The sequence below is a fragment of the Boleophthalmus pectinirostris genome, unplaced genomic scaffold, assembly GCF_026225935.1.
Source record: "Boleophthalmus pectinirostris isolate CB_2022bp ecotype Guang Dong unplaced genomic scaffold, ASM2622593v1 HiC_scaffold_15, whole genome shotgun sequence".
NCBI lineage: Eukaryota > Metazoa > Chordata > Actinopteri > Gobiiformes > Gobiidae > Boleophthalmus > Boleophthalmus pectinirostris.
This window is the reverse complement of record NW_026571070.1, coordinates 10,198,334-10,222,866: the sequence shown is the minus strand read 5'-3', so window position 1 is coordinate 10,222,866 and position 24,533 is coordinate 10,198,334. Positions and strand designations below refer to the sequence as shown.

Here is a 24,533-nt window from a genome sequence, read left to right as displayed (position 1 = left end):
GTCTCTGTCTCTGTCTCTCTGTCTGTCTCTGTCTCTGTCTCTGTGTCTCTGTCTCTCTGTGTCTCTGTCTCTCTGTGTCTCTGTCTCTCTGTGTCTCTGTCTCTCTGTGTCTCTCTGTCTCTCTCTGTGTCTCTCTGTGTCTCTCTGTGTCTCTCTGTGTCTCTCTGTGTCTCTCTGTGTCTCTCTCTCTGTGTCTCTGTGTCTGTCTCTCTGTCTCTCTGTGTCTCTCTGTCTCTCTGTGTCTCTCTGTGTCTCTCTGTGTCTCTCTGTGTCTCTCTGTGTGTCTCTCTGTGTCTCTCTGTGTCTCTCTGTGTCTCTCTGTGTCTCTCTGTGTCTCTCTGTCTCTGTCTCTGTGTCTGTGTCTCTCTCTCTGTGTCTCTCTGTCTCTGTGTCTCTCTGTGTCTCTCTGTGTCTGTTCTCTGTCTGTGTCTCTCTGTCTCTGTTCTCTCTGTGTGTCTCTCTGTGTCTCTCTGTCTGTCTCTCTGTGTCTCTCTGTGTCTCTCTGTGTTTCTCTCTCTCTGTGTCTCTCTCTGTGTCTCTCTGTGTTTCTCTCTGTGTCTCTCTGTGTGTCTCTCTGTGTCTCTCTCTCTGTGTTTCTCTGTGTGTCTCTCTGTCTCTCTGTTCTCTCTGTGTCTCTCTGTCTCTCTGTCTCTCTCTGTCTCTCTGTGTCTCTCTGTCTCTCTGTGTCTCTCTGTGTCTCTGTGTCTCTGTCTCTCTGTGTTTCTCTGTGTCTCTCTGTGTCTCTGTCTCTCAGTCTCTGTCTCTCTGCATCTTTGTCTTCCTGCATCTTTGTCTCTCTGCATCTCTCCGTCTCTGTTTCTCTCTCTGTCTGTCTCTCTGTGTCTCTGTTTCTCTCTGTGTCTCTGTTTCTCTCTGTGTCTGTCTCTAAGTGTCTCTGCATGTCTAGGTTTGTGTCTCTGTCTCAGTCTCTCCATGTCTCGCTGTGTCTCTGTATGTCTGTCTGTGTCTCTCTGTCTCTTCGTGTCTCTGTATCTATATGTCTCTGTCTCTGTCTCTTGTGTGTGTGTGTGAGTTGATAAATATTAAAGTCATGAAGCGGCGTCTCTTGTGTTCAGATCTCACATTTATGAAGAAGCTCCATTCTGATTTCTCCCCAGTGACAGTTCAAAAAGGTAGAACTCTCCCTCTTCTCTCTCTCTCTCTCTCTCTCTCTCTCTCTCTCTCTCTCCTTCTTCTTCTTTTCCTCCGTTCCACTTTACAATTGTTTAGATCAATTTTGCAGTGGATAATTTGTGCTGCGTGGCCTGCTCCCCCGCCATGAAATTGGTGCTGTGAGGTTGCCTTCAGTTTGCAGGAGCAGAGGAAAGAGAGAGAGAAAGAAGGAGAGAGAGAAAACAGGAAGGGACGGAGAGGAGAGAGAGGGAGAGATGGATGGAAAGATAGAGGGGAGAGAGAGAGAATGAGAGGAGACAGAATAGCAAAGAGATGGGGGGACAGAGAAAAAGTGGAGAGACAGAGGTGAGAGATAGAGAGAAAAACAGGAAGGGGCAGAGGGAGAGAGAGAATACATGGAGAGTGGAGGAGAGAGAGAAAGAGAAAACAAGAAGGGAGAGATGGATGAAGAGCTGGAGGACGGGAGAGGAGAGAGACTCATAGAGAGATGAGGCAGGGCATAGAGAGCGGAAAAGACAAGAGAGAGAAAGAGAGAGAAAGGATAGAGAAAAGGGGAGCAAGGTAGAGAGAGAGAGAAAGAGACTGAAGGAGAGAGTGTAAAAGTAGGAAGGGAGAGAGAAGAAGAGAAGGAGAGATAGAGTGAGAGCTCAAAGCAGAGAAAGAAGAGAAAATGAAAGAGAGAGGGGGAGAAAAAAACAGGAAGGGACAGAGAGGAAGAGGGTGGGTAGAGAGAGAGAGAGAGACAGAAAGAGAGGGAAGGAGAGAGAGTAAAAGTAGGAAGGAGAGAGAGAGAAGGTGAGGAAAAGAAGAGTGAGAGAGCAGAAAGGCAGAGAGTGGGAGAGAAAGAACAGAAAAGAAAGAAAGAGAGAGACTAAGATAGAAAGAGAGAACAGAGAGGGGGAGGAGGGAGAAGAAGATGGAGAGAGAGAAAGCAGAAAGATAGAGAAAGGGGGAGACAAAGAGAGGAGGAGAGAGAGATAGAGAGTAAAAGTTGGTAGGGAGAGAGAGAAAGCGAGAAAGGCAGAGATTGGGAGAAAAAGGGAGAGAGAGAGAGAGAGAGAGAGATAGAAAGGGAGAGAGAGGGGCAGGAGGAAGAAGAAGAGGAAGAGAGAGAAAACAGAAGGGGACAGAGAGGGAGAGGGTGGGGAGAGAGAGAGAAAGAGGGAAGGAGAAAGAGTAAAAGTAGGAAGGGAGAGAGAAGGTGAGAAAGAGTGAGTGAGCAGAAAGGGAGAAAGTGGGAGAGAAGGGCGGAGAGAGAGAGACAGAGAGGAGAGAAGAAGAAGAGGGAAAGAAAGAGAGGGAAACGGAAAGGGACAGAGAGAAGAACAGGGAGAGAGAGAGAGAGAGAGTGTGTGTAAAAAAGTAGGTAGGGAGAGAGAAGAAGAGATAGAGTGAGAGAGCAGAAGGGGATAGAGAGACAGAATAGAAAGGGAGAGAGAGGAGAGTGAGAGAAAGACAGAGAAGAGAGAGTAAAAAGTAGGAAGGGAGACAGAAGGGGAGAAAGCAGAAAGGCAGAGAGTGAGAGAGAACGGAGAGAAAGAGACAGAGATAGAAAAGCAGAGAGACGGAGAGGAGGAAGAAGAAGAAGAGAGAGAAAACAGAAAGGGACAGAGAGAGAGAACGGGATGGAGAGAGAGAGAGAGAGAAAGTAAAGTAAAACGTAGGAAAAGAGAGAGAAGGCAAGAAAGTGAGTGAGAGAGTGGGAGAAGAGAAGAGAAGGAGAGATAGAGAGTTGCAGAAAGGCAGAGAGTGGGAGAGAAAAGGAGAGTGAGAGTAAAAAGTAGGGAAAGAGAAAGAGAGAGAAGGCCAGAAAGAGAGTGAGTGAAAGAGAAAGAGAGTGAGAGAGAGAGAGAGAAAGAGAGTGTGTGTGGGAAGAAAAGGGGATAGAGACAGAGAGAGAGGAGGAGGAAGAAGAAGAGAGAGAAAGAGATAGAGAGGGAGAGTGGGGTGAAGAGAGAAGGAGAGAGAGAGAGAGACAGAGAAGCTAGAAAGGGCGGGAGAGGGAGAGAAAACAAAAAAAAGGGACAGAGAGGGAGAGGGTGGGCAGTGAGAGAGAGAAACAGAAAGAGTGGGAGTGAGAGAGAAAGAAAGAGACAGAGAGAGAATCAAGAGATAGTAAAAAGTTGGTAGGGAGAGAGAAGGCGTGAAAAGGTAGAAAGTGGGAGAAAAGGGGAGAGAGAGAGAGAAAGCCAGAGAGAGGGGAGGAGGAAGAAGAAGAAGAAGAGGGAGAAAAAACAGGAAGGAAAAGAGTGGGGTGGAGAGAGAGACAGAGTGAGAGAAGAGAGTAAAAAGTAGAAAAGGAGAGAGAAGGTGAGAAAGAGAGACCAGAAAGGCAGAGAGTGGGAGAGATGGTGAGAGAGTAGAGAAAGGGAGGGAGAGAGAGAGTGAGGAGGAAGAAGAGGGAAAGAGAGGAAACAGAAAGAGACAGAGAGGGAGAACAAGGTGGAGAGAGGGAGAAGGAGAGAGACAGAGAGAAGAAAGAGTAAAAGGTACATAGGGAGAGAGAGCAGAAAGGCAGAGAAGGGGAGAGACAAAGACAGAGAGATAGAAAAAGAGAGAGAGAGAGGGAGGAGAAAGAAGAAGAGGGAGAGAGTGAAAACAGAAAGGGACAGAGAGGAAGAACAGGGAGGAGAGAGAGTGAGGGAAAGAGAAAGAGAGAAAGTGTGTAAAAAAGTAGGTAGGGAGAGAGAAGAAGAGATAGAGTGACAGAGCAGAAGGGGAGAGAGAAGAGAGTGAGAGAAAGACAGAGAAGAGAGAGTAAAAAGTAGGAAGGGAGACAGAAGGGGAGAAAGCAGAAAGGCAGAGAGTGAGAGAGAACGGGAGAGAAAGAGACAGAGATAGAAAAGCAGAGAGACGGAGAGGAGGAAGAAGAAGGAGAAGAGAGAGAAAACAGAAAGTTAGAGAGGGAGGAGAAGGAAGAAGAAGAAGAGGAGGATGAGATGGCATCATTCACATCTTATGGAAATTTAAAAACAGAATTGAGGAGGTTTGGTCTTGCAGCCGCCAGGAAAAGGAGGAGGAGATTTTAATGGGAAAAATCAGATAAGTTTGACAAAAATAGAAAAACGAGAGTCAAACGAAACATAACAAATAAAATCACGGGGAGATAAAGCAGAGGTCACACGCGGCGTCTGTTCATTAAGACTGATTCAAATCTGCCACGGCTCCAGACCTCACGACTGTCAAAACACATCACGTCAAATCAGCTCGCTAATGTCCCACCGAGGAGACGGCGCCAGACTCAACCCCGGACCAGGACGTTAAAGACACTCTGGGACATTTAAAGGGCCCAGATTGTCTCATCTACAGTGTGTTTTAATGTTGTTTTTACTCGTCACAAACTGAACTGGAGTTGTGTGTGAAATTTGGGAAATAATTTTTGTTCCATGTTGCATGTTTAAAATGTATGTAACTTTAGAACCAAAAATGGTACAGAAAAAAGGTAAACAGTTTCATAAACTAGAGTACATATGTATCTGTTCAATACATTTTTATATCAGATGCATTAACTTGAATTTTTGGCCTTGTTGTTTACTTCTGCTTGACCGAGCCCCTGTATTTATCTCTCTCCCTCCTTGTTCTCCCTTTCTCTTCCTCTCTCTCCTCCCTCTACTGCCTCTCGCTCTGTCTCTCTCTCCCTTTCTTTCCCTCTCCTTTTCCTTCGTTCCATTTTACAATTATTAAGTATTTCTTACTATGTACTGTACACACAGTAACTCCACTGAAGTCCATATTCCTTAATATATATCTCTCTCCTTCTCTCTTTCTCTCATATATATATATATATACATATATATATATATATATATATATATATATATATATATATATATATCTCATACATCTCTATTACACCATGGATACACACACAAAACACCATATCATTCCACTTTAACATTTGCATATTAACGCGCACTACAAAGTTACTGTCTAAATCCCGCTCGTCTTTATGTTACAAAGTGAAAACGCTATCTCCGCCGCGCAGGCTCCAGACCTCTTCACGACGTCTCCGCCAACTCCATTCACATAGCATTACTTTGAATCTTTTTATCAACAGATTCTAGACGATTATAACAAATTTGCCGCTAAACCGTGAAAATCTCCTTATCTCTTCGCATTAGACTTCCAGTAAATGAGAATTATAGTGGATCTTTATTAGCGTAACCAGTATTGCCTCTCGCAGGGCGTCTCCTTCAGAACGCCACAGAATCTTCTCTCTGCTAATTCGCCCTCCCATCTCCCGTTTTTATTTATTTTATTTCACAGCGTAGTGTTTTCTTGTGGAATAATTACTGGAAATATATAGCGGTGTGCGTGTACCAGCTGGACGAGCAGATAAAGGAGTGGCTAAGAGTGAAATTGTGCTTGAAAATGGATACGCAGACTGTCATTTGAAATCAACTTTTCACTCACAACTCTTTTTTTTTTTAAAGGTGTACTGTGTGACTTTTTGATTGGGGGTTTGGAAATGTCATTCCTCTGTCTCGAATGTTCCACAGTGTGACTTTAAAGGTTGTATAGAGGATTTTTTTTTCAGTTTCAAATTGTCATTGAAAGTTTAAAATACCATTACAGAGACGCAGCAGCCTTGTAATTATGATGACCAAAAAAAAAACTATGAAAATCTATCAACTGTGAACGTGTTGAGGCCAGATAAACATCAGCCAATAGAAAACGAGGCTGCCGTCATTTTCTATTGGCTGTTAGGTCGTCAATCAAACTCCCTACGTTTCTAGAGTAAATGACTCGCCGGCGCGCAGGGATTGCGTGGTTTATGCAGCGGTTCTTAGCGGCTTTTTCAAACGGTCGCTTCCTCACATTTCGCACAAAGTTTGTTGCGATGGTGGACGAGAATCCACGACCAGTTCGCCGCAAAAGAAAGTCGTAGCTTCTGAGGTCGCTGAAAGAAGAAGAGAAAGAGGAAAAGGAGCGAAGACAAACTGAGGTGATTCTTGGAGATCTCTTTTGGCGTTTGATTTTCAACAAAAATGTGAGCGTAACTAATTAAAAATCTGCTGGCTGATGTGAGCTACCTTGTGACTGTAATGTTATTTGAGAGGGTCTTGTTCACCTGTTGTAATTCCAACCAAATGAGTTTTTTTTTAAACAAAGCACAGATTAAATTCTATCTTGAGTATCATGTGTAGAATCCCTCAGTCGTTCAGGTAGAATCTAGCCAGACTGGTGCCACCTAGTGCCTCCACTCTATTTCATTTCTCTCCAGTGACTAGGTCAGGAATCAGAACACACTAGACGGTTTGCAAGAACCCCAGAAGTTGTAGACCGTGCACCGGCCAATTAGAGAAGAGCTGTGAAGCCATGACGTCAAACTCAAGCGTCTGTCTGGGTCCCTTTTGTGGTACAACAATAAACAAAGTGGTCGAGATGGATGTAGACGAAGACAGACATTCTGTGTTGTCAACAATTCCCAAGATCGAGGATTTAAAGCCGGAACAAAAAGAATGTTTGGTGAATTTTATCAAAGGGAAAAGACATTATTGTCCTTGTTCCTACGGGATTTGGCACATTACATACGTCACGACCAAACAGCAGCGATTCGCTAAATTTAAAAAAGTACCTGCCTACCATTGAGTGAACAAATCCTAATGCTGCGAGGTCAGACAGTTTCCACAAAGTAAAACAGGCTGATGAATCAAACCAAGTAGAATCCATGGCAACAGAGAAATTCAATTTGTCAGCTGGACAATCATTGATTTAGGTCGGAAACGTCTTGGAGCTCATCCAAGCTGCTTCTTCAGTTCAGGTCAAAACGCTGGTGAATACTTCCGTCTGCAGGGAGGAGATAACTACAAATTTGACCCCACAGTCTGTACAGATGAACAGGCCGAGCTAAGAAACAGAAACTGTAAACAAGTGTGTGTGTTAGTTTCGGAGTAGTTTCAGTGTAGTTAGCTCCTCGTTGTTGTCAGATATAAGGAAGTGTCCACCAGCGTCTGACCAGAACTGAAGAAGCAGCTTGGATGAACTAAATAAACATTTTTCCAGTTCACAAATTGAATTTCTCCTTTGCCACAACTCGAGTAACAGAACTTCAGACAGAATTATATTAACATTTGAACTAATCTCCAAAAACAAAAAGTACCTGAAGAACATAAACATAAGCACTGACAGTAAAATAACACTTGCAATAAAAAAAATAAAGCAACATGTAGTATTTCAGGGATAAATGAAATGAAAACACAGTAAGTCCATTTAAATACGTGCAACTCAAACCTCACTTATAATTCTCCAAAAGCTCCAAACCGACGTGATTTCTTTGCGTTTGTGGCATTCTGAGGTGTGTTTGGGCCCATCTGATCGTGTTTACCATCTGCAGACATCCAGCTCCATCTCGATCGATTTAAATGAGATTCTCCACGGACCCGTTTGCTTTGGCGAGGCTAATCCTGCACAGGTCGGGGGCTCAAATACATCAGCAGGATCCAGAGGAGAGGGGGATGGAGAGAGGGGAGGGGGGGGTCAAAGGAGGAGAGAAGAGAGAGAAAGTGGAGATCTGTGAGGAGGGTTAGAGAAGGAGCAAAGAGAAAGAGAGAAAAGAGACAGAGGAAAGAGAGAGAAGATCTGCGAGGGAGGTTTAGAGAGGGGACAAAACGAGGAACAAAATGATAGACGGATAGAGGGATAGAGAGATAAAAAAGTGGAGGAGATCTGTGAATAGGGTCAGAGAAGGAGGACAGAGAAAGAGAGTAAAGAGAAAGAAGCAAAGAGAGAGAGAGAGAGAAAAGAGAGAGGGATAGAGACGGAGAGAGAGAAAGAGAGAGAGCAGAATACAGAGGATCTATAAGAAGGGTCTGAAGGAAGGATTGACGAAGGGGTAAAGAGAGAGAGGGAGAGACAGAAGAGAGACAGGAGACAGAGGATAGAGAGAAAGAGTCTGTGAGGGTGAGATGAGAGATGGAAAAAAGAGAGAGGGATAGAGGGAAAGAGACAGAGAGAGAGAAAGAGAGAAGATCTATAAGACAGGCTCTGAAAGAAAGGGTCGAAGAAGGAGCAAAGAGAGAGAGGGAGAGAGAGAGAAAGGAGAAAGAGGATAGAAGAGAGAGAATTAGGGTGGGACGAAAGAGCGAGAAAAGAGAGGGGGATAGAGAAAGAGTGACGGAAAGGGAAAGAGAGAGAGTAGAGAGCAGAGTAGAGGGGATCTATGAGAAGGCTCTGAAGGAAGGATCGAAGAAGGAGCAAAGAGAGAGAGAAAGGAGACAGAGGATAGAGGGAGAGAGTCTGTGAGGGTGAGATGAGAGACAGAGAAAAGAAAGGGGGATAGAGGGAGAGAGACAGAGGAAGAGAGAGAGCAGAATAGAAGGGATCTATAAGAAGGCTCTGAAGGAAGGGTCGAAGAAGGAGCAAAGAGAGAGAGGGAGAAGGGGGGAAAGAGGAGAGGCTGTGGAGAGGCCAAACAGAGAGAGAGATGGAAAAGAAAAGAGGAGAGAGAAAAGAGAGAGTCATAAGGGGAGAGAGAGAGAGAGCAAACAAAACAAGGGAAAGAGAGCGAGTGAGAGGAGAGAGAGGAGGAGATACAACAAGGCAACTACATAAATGAAATAATGAAACAGTGGGAGTTTATTATCTATCTGTCTATGTTTTCTATCAGGACACCTCGTTTTAGGTTCTGAAAAAGAACTCCTTGGGTCTGGTTCATTTATTGTGTGGGTTGGGAGACCAGGTGTCGGGACGAGCCCGGGGCTGCGCCCACATAGACCGTTGGGTGACTGCAGGCGAAAGGCGAAGCGCAGCCTGGTTTAGACCTGGTTTAGACTCTTTTTAGTCCTGGTCTAGTCCTGGTCTAGTCCTGGTCTAGTCGTGGATTAGATCTGGTTTAGACCTGGTTTAGATCTGGTTTACTCCTGGTTTAGTCCTGGTTTAGATCTAATTTAGTCCTGATTTAGACCTGGTTTAGGCCTGGTTTAACCCTGGTTTAGTTTTAGTCCTGGTTTAGTCCTGGTTTAGTCCTGGTTTAGTTGGTTTAGACCTGGTTTACCTGGTTTAGACCTGGTTTAGTCCTGGTTTAGTTTAGTCCTGGTTTGTCCTGGTTTAGTCCTGGTTTAACCCTGGTTTAGTCCTGGTTTAGATCTAGTTTAGTCCTGATTTAGACCTGGTTTAGGCCTGGTTTAACCCTGGTTTAGTCCTGGTTTAGACCTGGTTTAGACCTGGTTTAGTCCTGGTTTAGACATGGTTTAGTCCTGGTTTAGTCCTGGTTTAGTCCTGGTTTAGTCCTGGTTTAGCCCTGGTTTAACCCTGGTTTAGTCCTGGTTTAGTCCTGGTTTAGTCCTGATTTAGTCCTGGTTTAGTCCTGGTTTAGTCCTGGTTTACCCTGGTTTAGTCCTGGTTTAGTCCTGGCCTTTTAGTCCTGGTTTAGTCCTGGTTTAGTTTCCTGGTTTAGTCCTGGTTTTAGTCCTGGTTTAGTCCTGGTTTAGTCCCTGGTTTCCTGGTTTAGTCCTGGTTTAGTCCTGGTTTAGCCCTGGTTTAGTCCTGGTTTTAGTCCTGGTTTAGTCCTATTTAGTCCTGGTTTAGTCCTGATTTAGTCCTGGTTTAGTCCTGGTTTACTCCTGGTTTAGCCCTGGTTTAGTCCTGGTTTAGTCCTGGTTTAGATCTAGTTTAGTCCTGATTTAGACCTGGTTTAACCCTGGTTTAGTCCTGGTTTAGACCTGGTTTAGCCCTGGTTTAGACCTGGTTTAGACCTGGTTTAGCCCTGACCTGGAATTGTCCAATCTCATCTGAACAAAAGGTTAAAAAAAGCAGGCATTAACTTCAAAACTTGAAACTTGAAACGCATTTTGATCTTTGTAGATGTAATAAAGAGTGACTCAAACATGTGTGAGCGAAACAAAACACAACTCCAGGTCTGTTTTTGAGCAGGTAACAACATTATAACACGACATAAACCTCACAAGAGTCAATTTTTCCGTCATATAAAACCTTCAAATTTGTTTCGGAAAGATGACACTATAAATAAATAAACGAGTAAATAAATAAATCTATTACTTAAACTGTGTCTGGGCCCAAACTCTTGTAGGAAACAGGATTGGCACCGGAGCACATCTACACCGTCCAAATGGCCCTCTCCTCCTCCTCCTCCTCCTCCTCCTCTTTCTCTCTCTCTCTCTTCCTTCTCTCTCTTCTCTTCATCCTCCTCTTCCTCCTCTGAACACTTGGCAACTCCACGCCTGGATCTTTGAAGATAACATTGCTATTAATAAACAAACAGAAGCAATTACGGAGAGACAGCGGGAGAGAGGAGAGACGGAGAGAGGGAGAGAGGAGAAGAAAGAGGGGAGGACGGAGAGAAGGAGATAGGAGAGATACAGAGAGAGAGAGGGAAGAAAGGACACTGAAGGGGACGGAAAGACGGTTGAAATGGAGAAGAAGGGACAGAAGAGGAAGTGGAGTAAATGGAACGGGGCAGAAGAGAGAGAGATGGAGAGAGAGGGGGGAGGAGGACGAGGCAGAAAGAGGAGAGAGAGAGAGAGAGAGTCAAAGGGGAGAGAAAAGAGTGGGAGAGACTAAAGAAGAGAAAGAGAGAGAAGGTCAAAGAGGGAAGTGGAGAGCGGCAGAGGCGGAGGAAGGGAGAGAGAAAGAAGAGAAGAGAGGAGCACTGGAGAGAGAGAGGGAGAGTAGGGAGAGAAGAAGGGAGGAAGGGAGAAAGTTACATTAGGTAGAGGAGAGAGGGAGAGAAAGGGAGAGAGAGAGAGAGAGAGAGGAGGGGGAGAGAGAGTTACAAGGGGTAGAGGAGAGAAAGAGAAAAGGAGAGGAGAGAAAGAGAGAGAGGGAGAGAAAGGGATGAGAGAGAAAAAAAAGAGAGAATGAGAGAGAGAAAGAGATAGTTACATGGGGTAGAGGAGAGAGAGAGAAAAGGAGAGGAGAGAAAGAGAGAGAGGGAGAGAAAGGGATGAGAGAGAAAAAAAAGAGAATGAGAGAGAGAAAGAGAGAGTTACAGGGTATGAAAGAGAGAGAAGAGACAGAGAGAGAGAGAAGAGGGAGAGAAAGAGAGAGTTACATGGGGTAGAGGAGAGAGAGAGAGAGGGGGGAGAGAAAGACAGAGAGGACGAGAAAGGGATGAGAGAGAAAAAAGAGAGAATGAGAGAGAGAAAGAGAGAGTTACATGGGGTAGAGGAGAGAGAGAGAGAGGGGGGAGAGAAAGACAGAGAGGACGAGAAAGGGATGAGAGAGAAAAAAGAGAGAATGAGAGAGAGAAAGAGAGAGTTACATGGGGTAGAGGAGAGAGAGAGAGAGAAAGAGAGAGTTACATGGGGTAGAGGAGAGAGAGAGAGAGAGAGAGAGAGGGGAGAGAAAGGGATGAGAGAGAGAAAAAGGGAGAATGAGAGAGAGAAAGAGAGAGTTACATGGGGTAGAGGAGAGAGAGAGAAAGGGAGAGGGGAGAGAGAGGGAGAGAACGGGAGGGAGAGAGGAAAAAGAGAGAATAGGAGAGAGAGAGTTTTACATGGGGTAGAGGAGAGAGAGAAAAAGAGGGAGAGAGAAAAAGAGAGAGAATGGGAGAGAGAGAGCAGGTGTGAAAGGGGGAGAGAGAGAGAGAGAGAGTTACATGGGGTAGAAGAGAGAGAGAGAGGAGAGAGAGAGAGAGAAAGTTACATGGGGTAGAAGAGAGAGAGAGAGGGAGAGAAAGGGAGGGAGAGAGAAAAAGAGAGAGAGAACGGGGGAGAGAGAGGAGCGAGAGAGAGAAATTTACATGGGGCAGATGAGAGAGAGAGAGAGAGAAGAGAAGAGAAGAGAGAGAAAGGGAGAAAGAGAAAGAGAGAGAGAGAAAGTTACATAGAACAGAAGAGAGGGAGAGAGAAACTTTAGTATCTACAGTTCAGATCTGAGTTAATATAAATTGCATGACAAGTTCCCATTTCACTCAAAAAACAAACAAACAAAATGGTTTTACTAAAAAAAATTGTTTCAGTCAGAAAATTCATAGCATTTAAATTGTTTGTATTTTAGGTGGAATTGTCAAAAATCAATGCTACTTCCTGCATTTTTGTACTTTTCTTTTCAAATTTTCTCCATAAACTGCCACTTGACTGACGTAAACAATGATAAATATTGACCACAGGTACTTTCCCACCAAAATAAGTCATAATTAGAAAAAAGTTGTTTGTTTTAAGCAAAAGATGAACGTTTATAAGCAAAAGCTGAACATTTACAAGCAAAAGATGAACGTTTCTAAGCAAAAGATGAAATGTTATAAGCAAAAGATGAAATGTTATAAGCAAAAGATGAACATTTATAAGCAAAAGATGAACGTTTATAAGCAAAAGATGAAAGTTTATAAGCAAAAGATGAATGTTTTATAAGCAAAAGATGAATGTTATAAATTATAAGCATGAAAAGAAAGATGAACGTTTATAAGCAAAAGATGAAATGTTATAAGCAAAAGATGAACGTTTATAAGCAAAAGATGAACGTTTATAAGCAAAAGATGAACGTTTATAAGCAAAAGATGAAATGTTTATAAGCAAAAGATGAACGTTTATAAGCAAAAGATGAACATTTATAAGCAAAAGATGAACGTTTATAAGCAAAAGATGAAATGTTATAAGCAAAAGATGAAATGTTATAAGCAAAAGATGAACGTTTATAAGCAAAAGATGAACGTTTATAAGCAAAGATGAACGTTTTTATAAGCAAAAGATGAACATTTATAAGCAAAAGATGAACATTTATAAGCAAAAGATGAACGTTTATAAGCAAAAGATGAACATTTATAAGCAAAAGATGAACGTTTATAAGCAAAAGATGAAATGTAATAAGCAAAAGATGAACGTTTATAAGCAAAAGATGAAATGTTATAAGCAAAAGATGAACGTTTATAAGCAAAAGATGAAATGTAATAAGCAAAAGATGAACATTTATAAGCAAAAGATGAACATTTATAAGCAAAAGATGAAATGTTTATAAGCAAAAGATGAACATTTATAAGCAAAAGATGAACATTTATAAGCAAAAGATGAACGTTTATAAGCAAAAGATGAAATGTAATAAGCAAAAGATGAACGTTTATAAGCAAAAGATGAAATGTAATAAGCAAAAGATGAACATTTATAAGCAAAAGATGAACGTTTATAAGCAAAAGATGAACGTTTATAAGCAAAAGATGAAATGTAATAAGCAAAAGATGAACATTTATAAGCAAAAGATGAACATTTATAAGCAAAAGATGAATGTTTATAAGCAAAAGATGAACATTTATAAGCAAAAGATGAACATTTATAAGCAAAAGATGAACGTTTATAAGCAAAAGATGAAATGTAATAAGCAAAAGATGAACGTTTATAAGCAAAAGATGAAATTTAATAAGCAAAAGATGAACATTTATAAGCAAAAGATGAACGTTTATAAGCAAAAGATGAACGTTTATAAGCAAAAGATGAAATGTTATAAGCAAAAGATGAACGTTTATAAGCAAAAGATGAACGTTTATAAGCAAAAGATGAAATGTTATAAGCAAAAGATGAATGTTTATAAAGCAAAAGATGAACGTTAAAGCAAAAGATGAATATAAGCAAAAGATGAAATGTTATAAGCAAAGATGAACATTTATAAGCAAAAGATGAACGTTTATAAGCAAAAGATGAACGTTTATAAGCAAAAGATGAACGTTTATAAGCAAAAGATAAGTATAAAAAAGATGAACGTTTATAAGCAAAAGATGAACGTTTATAAGCAAAAGATGAACATTTATAAGCAAAAGATGAACATTTATAAGCAAAAGATGAACGTTTATAAGCAAAAGATGAACGTTTATAAGCAAAAGATGAACGTTTATAAGCAAAAGATGAACATTTATAAGCAAAAGATGAACGTTTATAAGCAAAAGACGAACGTTTATAAGCAAAAGATGAACGTTTATAAGCAAAAGATGAACGTTTATAAGCAAAAGATGAACGTTTATAAGCAAAAGATGAACATTTATAAGCAAAAGATGAACGTTTATAAGCAAAAGATGAACGTTTATAAGCAAAAGATGAAATGTTATAAGCAAAAGATGAACGTTTATAAGCAAAAGATGAAATGTTATAAGCAAAAGATGAACGTTTATAAGCAAAAGATGAACGTTTATAAGCAAAAGATGAAATGTTTATAAGCAAAAGATGAACGTTTATAAGCAAAAGATGAAATGTTATAAGCAAAAGATGAACATTTTATAAGCAAAAGATGAACATTTATAAGCAAAAGATGAAATGTTATAAGCAAAAGATGAACGTTTATAAGCAAAAGATGAACGTTTATAAGCAAAAGATGAACGTTTATAAGCAAAAGATGAACGTTTTATAAGCAAAAGATGAACGTTTATAAGCAAAAGATGAACGTTTATAAGCAAAAGATGAACATTTATAAGCAAAAGATGAACGTTTATAAGCAAAAGATGAACGTTTATAAGCAAAAGATGAACGTTTATAAGCAAAAGATGAACGTTTATAAGCAAAAGATGAACGTTTATAAGCAAAAGATGAAATGTTATAAGCAAAAGATGAACGTTTATAAGCAAAAGACGAACGTTTATAAGCAAAAGATGAACGTTTATAAGCAAAAAGATGAACGTTTATAAGCAAAGATAAAATGTTTATAAGCAAAAAGATGAACGTTTATAAGCAAAAGATGAACATTTATAAGCAAAAGATGAAATGTTATAAGCAAAAGATGAACATTTATAAGCAAAAGATGAACATTTATAAGCAAAAGATGAAATGTTATAAGCAAAAAATGAACGTTTATAAGCAAAAGATGAAATGTTATAAGCAAAAGATGAAATGTTATAAGCAAAAGATGAACGTTTATAAGCAAAAGATGAACGTTTATAAGCAAAAGATGAAATGTTATAAGCAAAAAATGAACGTTTATAAGCAAAAGATGAAATGTTATAAGCAAAAGATGAACGTTTATAAGCAAAAGATGAAATGTTATAAGCAAAAAATGAACGTTTATAAGCAAAAGATGAACATTTATAAGCAAAAGATGAACGTTTATAAGCAAAAGGTGAACATTTATAAGCAAAAAATGAACATTTATAAGCAAAAGATGAACGTTTATAAGCAAAAGATGAACGTTTATAAGCAAAAGATGAACGTTTATAAGCAAAAGATGAACATTTATAAGCAAAAGATGAACGTTTATAAGCAAAAGATGAACGTTTATAAGCAAAAGATGAACGTTTATAAGCAAAAGATGAACATTTATAAGCAAAAAGAATGAACGTTTATAAGCAAAAGAACGAAGTTTATAAGCAAAAGATGAACGTTTATAAGCAAAAGATGAACGTTATAAGCAAAAGATGAACGTTTATAAGCAAAAGATGAACGTTTATAAGCAAAAGATGAAATGTAATAAGCAAGTAGTGACTATGGTTAAGGTTAGGTCCAGTCTCCAGGAAATAAATGTCCGTGTGTGTTTGTTGGTGTGTGTCTCTGTCCAATAACCGTGAGCCTTCCAGACATCACCTCCACCTCAACACAGTCCACAAATATAAGAGCATTATGACCGACCTTATTTTGAAGAAGTCTCAGATTAGAAATTATTTAGGAGGAGGAGGATCATATCCGTGTATTGCTTTGGTCCGTCCTATGAGCCATTTTTGAACGAAGACACAAAGCAGACGTCTGAAAATATTATCTTTGCTACTGAGAACGTAAACAAATGAAATATCTTTGTTAACATTAAGGACTTTAGATTGGTTTTGGTTCTTTAATTATTCTAATCTTGTCTTTTTGTAGCTTTTAATTGACAGTGCTGGAATGTTTTTTCCGTATTAAAAAAATTAAAATGTACCTGGAGTTTTGTTTTGTTCACTTGTTTCATCCTATCAAATCATCTTTTTGTCTTTTTTCCAGTTTTTTCTTAACTAATTATTCTTGTTTGCATTCTCTTCACTTCAAAAAACAATATCTGGCTAAATTAAAATGACTCAAATTAACAAGATTTTTACTACTATTTGAGTCGATTTAGCTTGAAAAGTAAAATTATCTACTAAGGGTGTAACGATATCCAAGTCTCACAATACGATATCATCACTGTTTGAACCTCACGGTACGATATTTATTGCGATATCGTCGAAAAATCTCACGATATGTTGGTGCGGCTCATGATATTACGATATTATACATAATAAAAAGACTGACATTATAAAATACTTTGACCCATTACTTGGTACAACATTTATTATCATATTCCTATCAATTAAATTTTGAAGTTGAAGTGCAAAATTCAAGTAAACATATTTATAAAGAAAGACAATCCAGGAAATCCTAGGAATAATTAAAAGACATTATAAAACAGCCTATTCAGTAAATAAAAATACCCAGGCACAATAAACCTGCCGAGTCATTAGTCAATAAATAAAAATACCAAGGCCCCAGCAAACAGGAAAAGTACCAAAAGTATTGGTAAGCTGCAGTTAACAAGCTTAGTCTAACCTTATTAATTCAGTTTTTTTAAAGAAAGATTATCATGTCAACATTTGAGGGGAGAAGGACAGATTTCATTTTATATTTCAGCTCCAATTTCAATCATCCACCATGGAAAATTGATTAAAATCACTCACAATAAGAGTTGTCGTTTTGTTTGTTTGTTTTTTTGTTTTTTTAAGTGTAACAAGATGTGTTTTCATATTTTAAGTGCAGAAAGTATTTTTTTCTTATTTTAAGTGTAGTAAGATGTATTTTCATATTTTAACTACTAAAAGTCTTGTTCCACTGGCAGATAATTTTACTCGTCAAGTGAAACTGATTCAAATCATGATTAAACTTTCTTAATTAAAGTAAATTTATCTTGGCCAGATTTAGTTTTTTTGCAGTGTTGAGTCTCAAACACATACACTGCAAAAAAAAAAAAAAAATCTAGTCAAGTTAAGATGACTTGAATTAAGAAAGTTAAATAAAATGATCTGCCAGTGGAATAAAACTTTTTTTCTTTTTTTTTTTACATTACACATAATAACAAGACTGACATTATAAAATACTTTGACCCATTATTTGGTACAATATTTATTATCATATTCATACCAATGACATTTTGAACAGCTTGAAAAACCTTGGAACTTGAAGTGCAAAATTCAACTAAACATATTTATAAAGAAAGACAATCCAAACAATCCTAGGAATAAATAAAAGACATTATAAAACAGCTTATTCAGTAAATAAAAATACCTGGGACCCACCAAACAGGAAAAAAATAGAAAGTATTGGTAAGCTGCAGTTAACAAGCTTAGTCTAACCTTATTAATTCAGTTTTATTTATTTATTTATTTATTTATTTTAAAGAAAGGTTAACATGTCAACATTTGAGGGGAGAAGGACAGAGCTCATTTTTCGACTCCAATTTAGCCCCTAACCTTTAAACCCAACGCCGTCCACCGTGTGTGAGTTTGTGAGTAACTTGCATCCAGCAAATCACTCACAAACTATTCGATTAATACCATGACAAGACCAAGACCATCGTGGCAATTTTACTACGACGATATTGTGATATTGCCAATATCATTACACTCCTATTATCTACCAATGGAATAAGTGTGTTTTTCTTTCAGATTCAAGCAACATTAGATTTTGTTTCTCATTTTAAGCGCAAAAAGTTGTTGTTTTTCTTATTTTAAATGTAGCAAGATGTATTTTCATATTTTAAGTACTAAAAGTCTTGTTACTCGTCAAGTGAAACTGATTCAAATCATGATTAAACTTTCTTAATTAAAGTAACTTTATCTTGGCCAGATTTTTGTTTTTTGCAGTGTTGAGCCTCAAACACATACACTGCAAAAAAATAAAAATAAAAAATCTAGTCAAGTTAAGATGACTTGAATTAAGAAAGTCTTATTATGATTTGAGTATAATTTCACTTGACAAATAAAATTATTTGTCAGTGGAATAAGACTTTTTGCACTTAAAATATGAAATTACATCTTACTACACTTAACATAAGCAACTTTTTGCATTTAAAATAAGAAACAAAATCAAATGTTGCTTGAATTAAATTGGCAGATAATTTTACTTGTCAAATAAAGTAAAATATTCTTAATTTAAGTCATTTTAATTTACCTAGATATTGTTTGTTTCCAGTGTATGTTAAAGATGCACAATGGAACTTTTTGGTGGAGGTTTTGCGACCTGTTTGTCTCCATGGAGATGTTATTTTTGTGTCCGGAATGTTCCGCATAAACCTGTCGATACACAAGGAGACAAGTAGGTGGTTACAGGGCAGATCTGTGGAGACGCAAACCAAATAGACACAAAGAATACAAAAACACAACCTACTGAATGAATGTAAGGTAGAGAGGTGTAATGCCATAGTTTGGGACATTCCAGACAAAGCAATGACATCGCCATGGAAACAATCAGAGAAATGGTATAGTACATTTTTAAGTTTACAATTTGAATCAAGACGCCAAAACACTGAATGGCGAAAACATAAAACTTTGACAAACCGTGTTATAATTTCCAATAAAAGTGAAATTATTAGCCGTTTCTCTTGTGTGTGTGTGCAGACTTGGACCTGCGGCGCGCCCAGGTGGTGGCGCTGTCGAGCGGCACTAAATGCATCAGTGGGGAGTATCTGAGCGACCAGGGCCAGGTGGTGAATGACTGCCACGCCGAGGTGACGGTGCGCAGGGCTCTCATCAGGTTTCTCTACGCACAACTAGAGCTCTTCCTCAGGTACTGGCAACACACAAAGTCTGTGGAAAGTCTGTGGAAAGCAGAGGTCTGCAAACTTTTTTCTACCTTAACAAAACTAAAATGACAGAGAGATACTAGTTTTAGCGTTCATAAGAAATGGAGTATATTTACGTGCCATAGCGAGTCTCATGGTGCGTTCAGACGTCAAAAAAAAAAAACCTAGACGCCTCTATTTGGACGCCTTTGCATTGGAGTTTAGACGCCATGGATGCTTCCGTTGCCCTGGAAACAAGTGCCCAGTCCCGGTCTTTTCCAGAAGCAGTGGCAGATCAGGCTGAGAGAGACTTTAGTGTTTTTATTATATAAAACCAACAGCAGAAGAGATCAGCTCAGCGACTGCAGCGTATATATATATATATATATATACTCCACTAATGACACTGGATCAGTCCTGGTCCAGTCCTGGTCTAGTCCTGGTCTAGTCCTGGTCTAGTCCTGGTCTAGTCCTGGTCCAGTCCTGGTTCAGTCCTGGTCTAGTCCTGGTCTAGTCCTGGTTCAGTCCTGGTCTAGTCCTGGTCTAGTCCTGGCCCGGTTCTGGTGTAGTCTTTATGATCCTCTCAGTGATTGTGGTGTATATATGTATACCCTGCTAATGACACTGGATCAGTCCTAGTCTAGTCTTGGTCTAGTCCTGGTCCAGTCCTGGACTACTCCTGGTCTACTCCTGGTCCAGTCCTGGACTACTCCTGGTCTACTCCTGGTGTAGTCCTGGTCTAGTCCTGGTTTAGTCCTGGTCTAGTCCTGGTCTAGTCCTGGTCTAGTCCTGGTCTAGTCCTGGTTTAGTCCTGGTATAGTCCTGGTTTAGTCCTGGTCTAGTCCTGGTTTAGTCCTGGTTTAGTCCTGGTTTAGTCCTGGTCTAGTCCTGGTTTAGTCCTGGTCTAGTCCTGGTTTAGTCCTGGTCTAGTCCTGGTTCTAGTCCTGGTTTAGTCCTGGTTTAGTCCTGGTTTAGTCCTGGTAATCAGCTCTGTGTTTGCAGTGTATATATTTATACTTCTCGGTTCTCAGGTCTTTCGCATAATAAAATCGTTACGTCATTGGATACTCGTCCCTGATTGGTTGACGCGGCACATTTGACGCGAAAAGTTTTGCATTTTCAACTTCTGATGCCGACGCCCTAGAGAAGATGCTCAAGACGTGTCGCGTTGACCCTAGGTGCATGTAGACATACGTCCACATTGACTCTGCATATAAACTGGAACGAAGCACAAGTCTAAAAGTTACGATAGATGAAACGACTCCGCTTTGAGACTCTTAAGTGTTCAAAAGATCTGAGCACTGCACTTCTAGTTTATATACAAGTAAACTGTTATTATTATTTGTGAAATGTGGTGCAAAACTTCAGATACATGATTTTTGAAGCAGAAAAGAAGCAATAAAGTACTCAGGAAGTTGAGTCACGGTCGTTAATCTGCAGCTTCACCTCGATCCGTGCGCTGTGTGGATGTAAACAAACACACGTGAGGAACTACTCCGGCCTTTTTACTTTTAAAGAACGACTCAAACTGGATTAACAGAGCAGTTTTGTGGTCTGGATGTCATTATTTGCGGAGGACAAATTCTATGGATAATGTGGATGAGATGCTGCGGTTTAAATTTATTATTTAATTACTTTCGCTATTTCCTTAGTTGGAATGTTGCGTCTCAGTGTCCGTGACTCCTCTGCCTCTGACGCTCTGTTTTATCGGCTGTTTCCGTAGCGTTGCTGATGTTTGGTGGTTCTGATCTGACAGAGCAGCTCAGAGTCACACTGACAGCTTCAAAATCGCGCACAAACACAAAAAATCGGGTCAAGGAGAAACAAATTCGCAGCCAAAATCGGGACAAATCCTCCTGTAGTGTTTGGCGACCTTAAGGCTAAATAAATTATTATGAGTCGTACTAAAGAAATCCGAAGAAGATGGTTTACAACATCGATAAAAACTCCTCAAAATGCACATTATAATCCCTTTTCAAACTTAACTTTTCCAGCTGATCGTCGCTGGGAGTGCGATCCTTAAACACGGGCTGTTGTTGAAATCTCAGACAGACGTGGAGAGTGGAGCAGAGTGGAGCGAGCTGACAGAACATATGGCTCAAACATTACTGAAAAATCTCTGAAAATAAAGTAGCTGTTTCCATGGCGCTGGTTATGAGACAAACAGTGGGAAGTGACAGCGACAACATTTAAAGCCTCGGAAACACAATTTAATGTATGTGTACTGTCACGGCAACACAAGGCACAGCGCTGATTGGCACCTTTAAACTATAATTTATTTAAAAGTGTATTTAAAACTCCATTTCTTGAATAGAAGTCAAATATAAAGTAGTGCACACAACTTCTCCTGAGGTAGTTATTACTTTAATGTCATGTTACACTTATTCTCCAGTCATTTAAAGCTTCACTATGTAACATTTTTGGAGGAGGGTCTGTCTGTCGGGGGTTGCTGCTTGTGTTCATGGTGATGTTATTGCTACACCCGGAATGTTCCACAGTATGGCATTAAACGTATATATATATAATGTGATAAAGGTGGGTGGGTGACGCTACAAGATCAAGTTACAGGTTGGCTCTGTGGAGAGGCGATCTCGCTCACAGGTGCGGTGTGTATTATTTGAGCCATAAAACAGATGTAATTGAGTAAATGCAAAATAAATGGTTTAAAACATAGAACTATAATAAAATCCGGAAGATGAACCCAAGATGGCGTCGTATTGTTTTCAGTGGCCGGTGCTCATTGGCGCATGAGCCAAAAAAAGATTCTTACTTGCGCGTTACTTCCTGAATACTGGCCCTACGCCGCAAAATGTGTGATGTCGGAAATATGCAGTTCTGACCAATCAGAGCGAGAGCTGCTAGAACGACGCCACCGCAAGCTCAGAGCGAGGAAGTTCATATTCTAGGAATACAGAAGAATCCCTACCCTAACCCTTATGACAGTTGTCGATGCCCTCTCACTCAATCACAGGCAGTTTGAGTTCAGAAAACAATGCATTCTTTCAGGGCTGGAGGTCCCGGGAGCTGTAGTACCTGGAGCAGCCACTAGACGATCTAGAGCCAGGAGGCTTGTCTTATCCAGTTCTTATGCTGTTCTAGTTCTAGTGTGCTCAGGACTCAGGGAAGACCGACCTTGGGTAGTTCAGAGCAGACTGAGTCGGATGAATTTCTGAACATGTAATCATCAAAGCTAACAGACAGGAACTAGCAATACTTCACTTTAACTACATAAGCTAACAAAATAAACATTAAACTTTCTCAGGCATCCATATTTTCCCCAACTGTTGCAATGTAACACATTTACAACAAATGTCAAGAGAACTGACTTGGATTTATCTGTTACTGACATTCAATAGAATGTGTCATTATTATTATTATAGATCCATGGACAAAAGCACTTGTTGTGCTTCCAGAAAAGTTGCGTATTGCAAAATGTACATGTAGAATTAAGGTGTTTGTTGTGCCAAAATATTGAGTAAAAAGAATGCACTGGCTCTCCTCTCTGCAGATCTGACCTGTAATTTTGCCTACTGGCGTCACCTGTTTGTTTCCATGGATACATAACATTAGACTAATACCATATTGTTGAACATTTGACAAAACAACTCCATGGAGACAAAGTATGTGGGGATTTTTAAAGTGTGGGCTACACCAGGTCTAAACCAGGACTAATCTTGGACTCTGTCGCGATCCTTTCACTGCGGTCACCTGACGGTCTATGCAGCTGCACCTCCGTGCATTCAGGCAGTCAGTTCTGGTTTAGTCCCGGTTTAGTCCTGGTTTAGACCAGTTTTATTATTTTTTTAATCCTGTTTTAGTCCTGGTTCAGTCCTGGTTCAGTGTTGTTTTTGTCCTGGGATCAGTCCTGTTTTAGTCCTGGTTTAGTCCTGGGATCAGTCCTGGTCCCCTCATGAGTCTATGCAGGTTGTTTTCACCTTTGCCAGTAGCTCCAGTTTGACATTTAAGTTGTAACTATTTTATATTTGTTATTTTTTTTATATCTTGGGAGAAGTGAGTGGACGGCTTACCCCTGCATACCACACCCACTACACCTCTGAGCATATACCCTCTTCCAGAAAAGTTACACAATGCACCTTTAAAGGGCTCATATTACTCCATTTTCTGATCTGTTATAATGTTGTTTCCTCTTCAAAAACAAACCTGGAGTTGTGTTTTGTTTCATTCACACATGTTTAAAACACAAATCCTGCATGTTTAGGCATAAGAGTTCTTCTCTCAAACTGAAAACACTCTGTTCCACCTTGTGATGTCATGTGGCAATACAGGAAGTGCTCCACCGTGTTTTTAAACTCCACACACCTTCACTAGAATCATTTGGATCATTTCAGACCTGGAATTGCAAATCTCTACTGACTTAACTTAAAAACTACACCGTTAATAAACCAGAATGACTCAAACACGTGTGAATGAAACAAAACACAACTCCAGATTTGTTTTTGAGGAGGAAATAACATCATAACAAATAAGAAAAGTTGAATATTCCTTCTCTAAATCATAAATATCTTTAACGCGGGAGTCCATTTGGCAGCATATGTCAGCGTGCCCTTCCTGTTGGTTTGTCCAGGCAGGTTGCGAGTGCGATTCCCCTGCAGTATTGGGGCATGCATTAGAATATTAGGGGCCGATTCATCAGATTGCGGGGCCCCGGGAGCGGAGGGCTGAATGTCAGATTAGCATAAGAGCGAGGGAGGGTTTGTCTTGTGGCAGGTACAGAGCACACTGCAGCTAATGGGAGAGATAAAGAGTAAATAATGTGAAATGACCAAACAAAATGTCACATACGCCACATTTACACCGAGGAGATGGACGACGGGAGAGAGGGAGGAGGAGAGGAGAGAGAGAAGAGAGAGGAGAGAGAGGAGAGGAGAGAGAGAGAGGGAGGGAGGAGAAAGAGGTCTTAGAGTAGAAGAGAGAGAGGAGAGAGGGAGAGAGAATGTGAAAGAGATCCTAGAGAATAAGGGAGAAAGAGAGGAGGGAGGAGAGAGGGAGGGAGGAGGAGGAGGAAGGGAGAGGAGAGGAGTGAGTGAGAGAGGGGGAGGAGAGAGAGAGAGAGGAGAGGAGGGAAAGAGGGAAATTAGAAAGGAGGAGAGAAAAGGGAGAGAAAGAAAAGAAAGATGAAGAGAGAGAGGAGGAAAGGAAAAAGAGAAGAGGAGAGAAAAGGGAAAGAGAGAGGGAGAAGATGGAGTTGAAGAGAGAGAGGAGGGGGGGCAGAGGAAGGAGGGATAGAGGGGAAGAGAGGGTGGGAGGAGAAGGGGAGAGGATAAGAGTTTGTGAGAGAGGAGGAAGGGAGCGAGAGAAGAGACGGGGAGGAGAGGAGGAGAAGGGGTAGGAGAGAGGGAGAAGAGGAGAAGATAGGGGAAGGAGGGAGAGAGAGCGAAGAAGAAGAGAGAGAGGAGGTGAGAGAGGTCTTAGCGAAGAAGGGAGAAAGAGGAGAAAGAGAGAGAGGGGAGTGGAGGGGGAGAGAAGTGAGAGAGAGGGGGGGCAGAGGGGGAGGGATAGAGGGGAAGAGAGGGTGGGAGGAGAAGGGGAGAGGAGAAGAGTTTGTGAGAGAGGAGGAAGGGAGCGAGAGAAGAGAGGGGAGAGAGAGGAGGAGAAGGGGCAGGAGAGAGGGAAGGAGAGGAGAAGAGGAGAAGATAGAAGGAGGGAGAGAGAGCGAAGAGAGGAGAGAGAGGTGAGAAGAGTCTTAGCGAGAAAGGGAGAAAGAGGAGAAAGAGAGAGAGGGG

At 40.5% G+C, this 24,533-nt stretch overlaps 1 protein-coding gene across 1 annotated transcript in view; it reads left to right on the top strand.

Annotated features, from left to right (window-relative positions):
• The window catches only part of adarb2 (adenosine deaminase RNA specific B2 (inactive)), a gene marked incomplete at its 5' end in the record, with an annotated part of 216,538 nt that overhangs the window by 144,149 nt on the left and 47,856 nt on the right, over positions 1 to 24,533 (top strand). Inside the window, one exon of the mRNA XM_055151248.1 lies at positions 18,626 to 18,794. Coding sequence (XP_055007223.1) covers positions 18,626 to 18,794 — 169 coding nt within the window. The remainder of the gene's footprint in view (positions 1 to 18,625; positions 18,795 to 24,533) is intronic.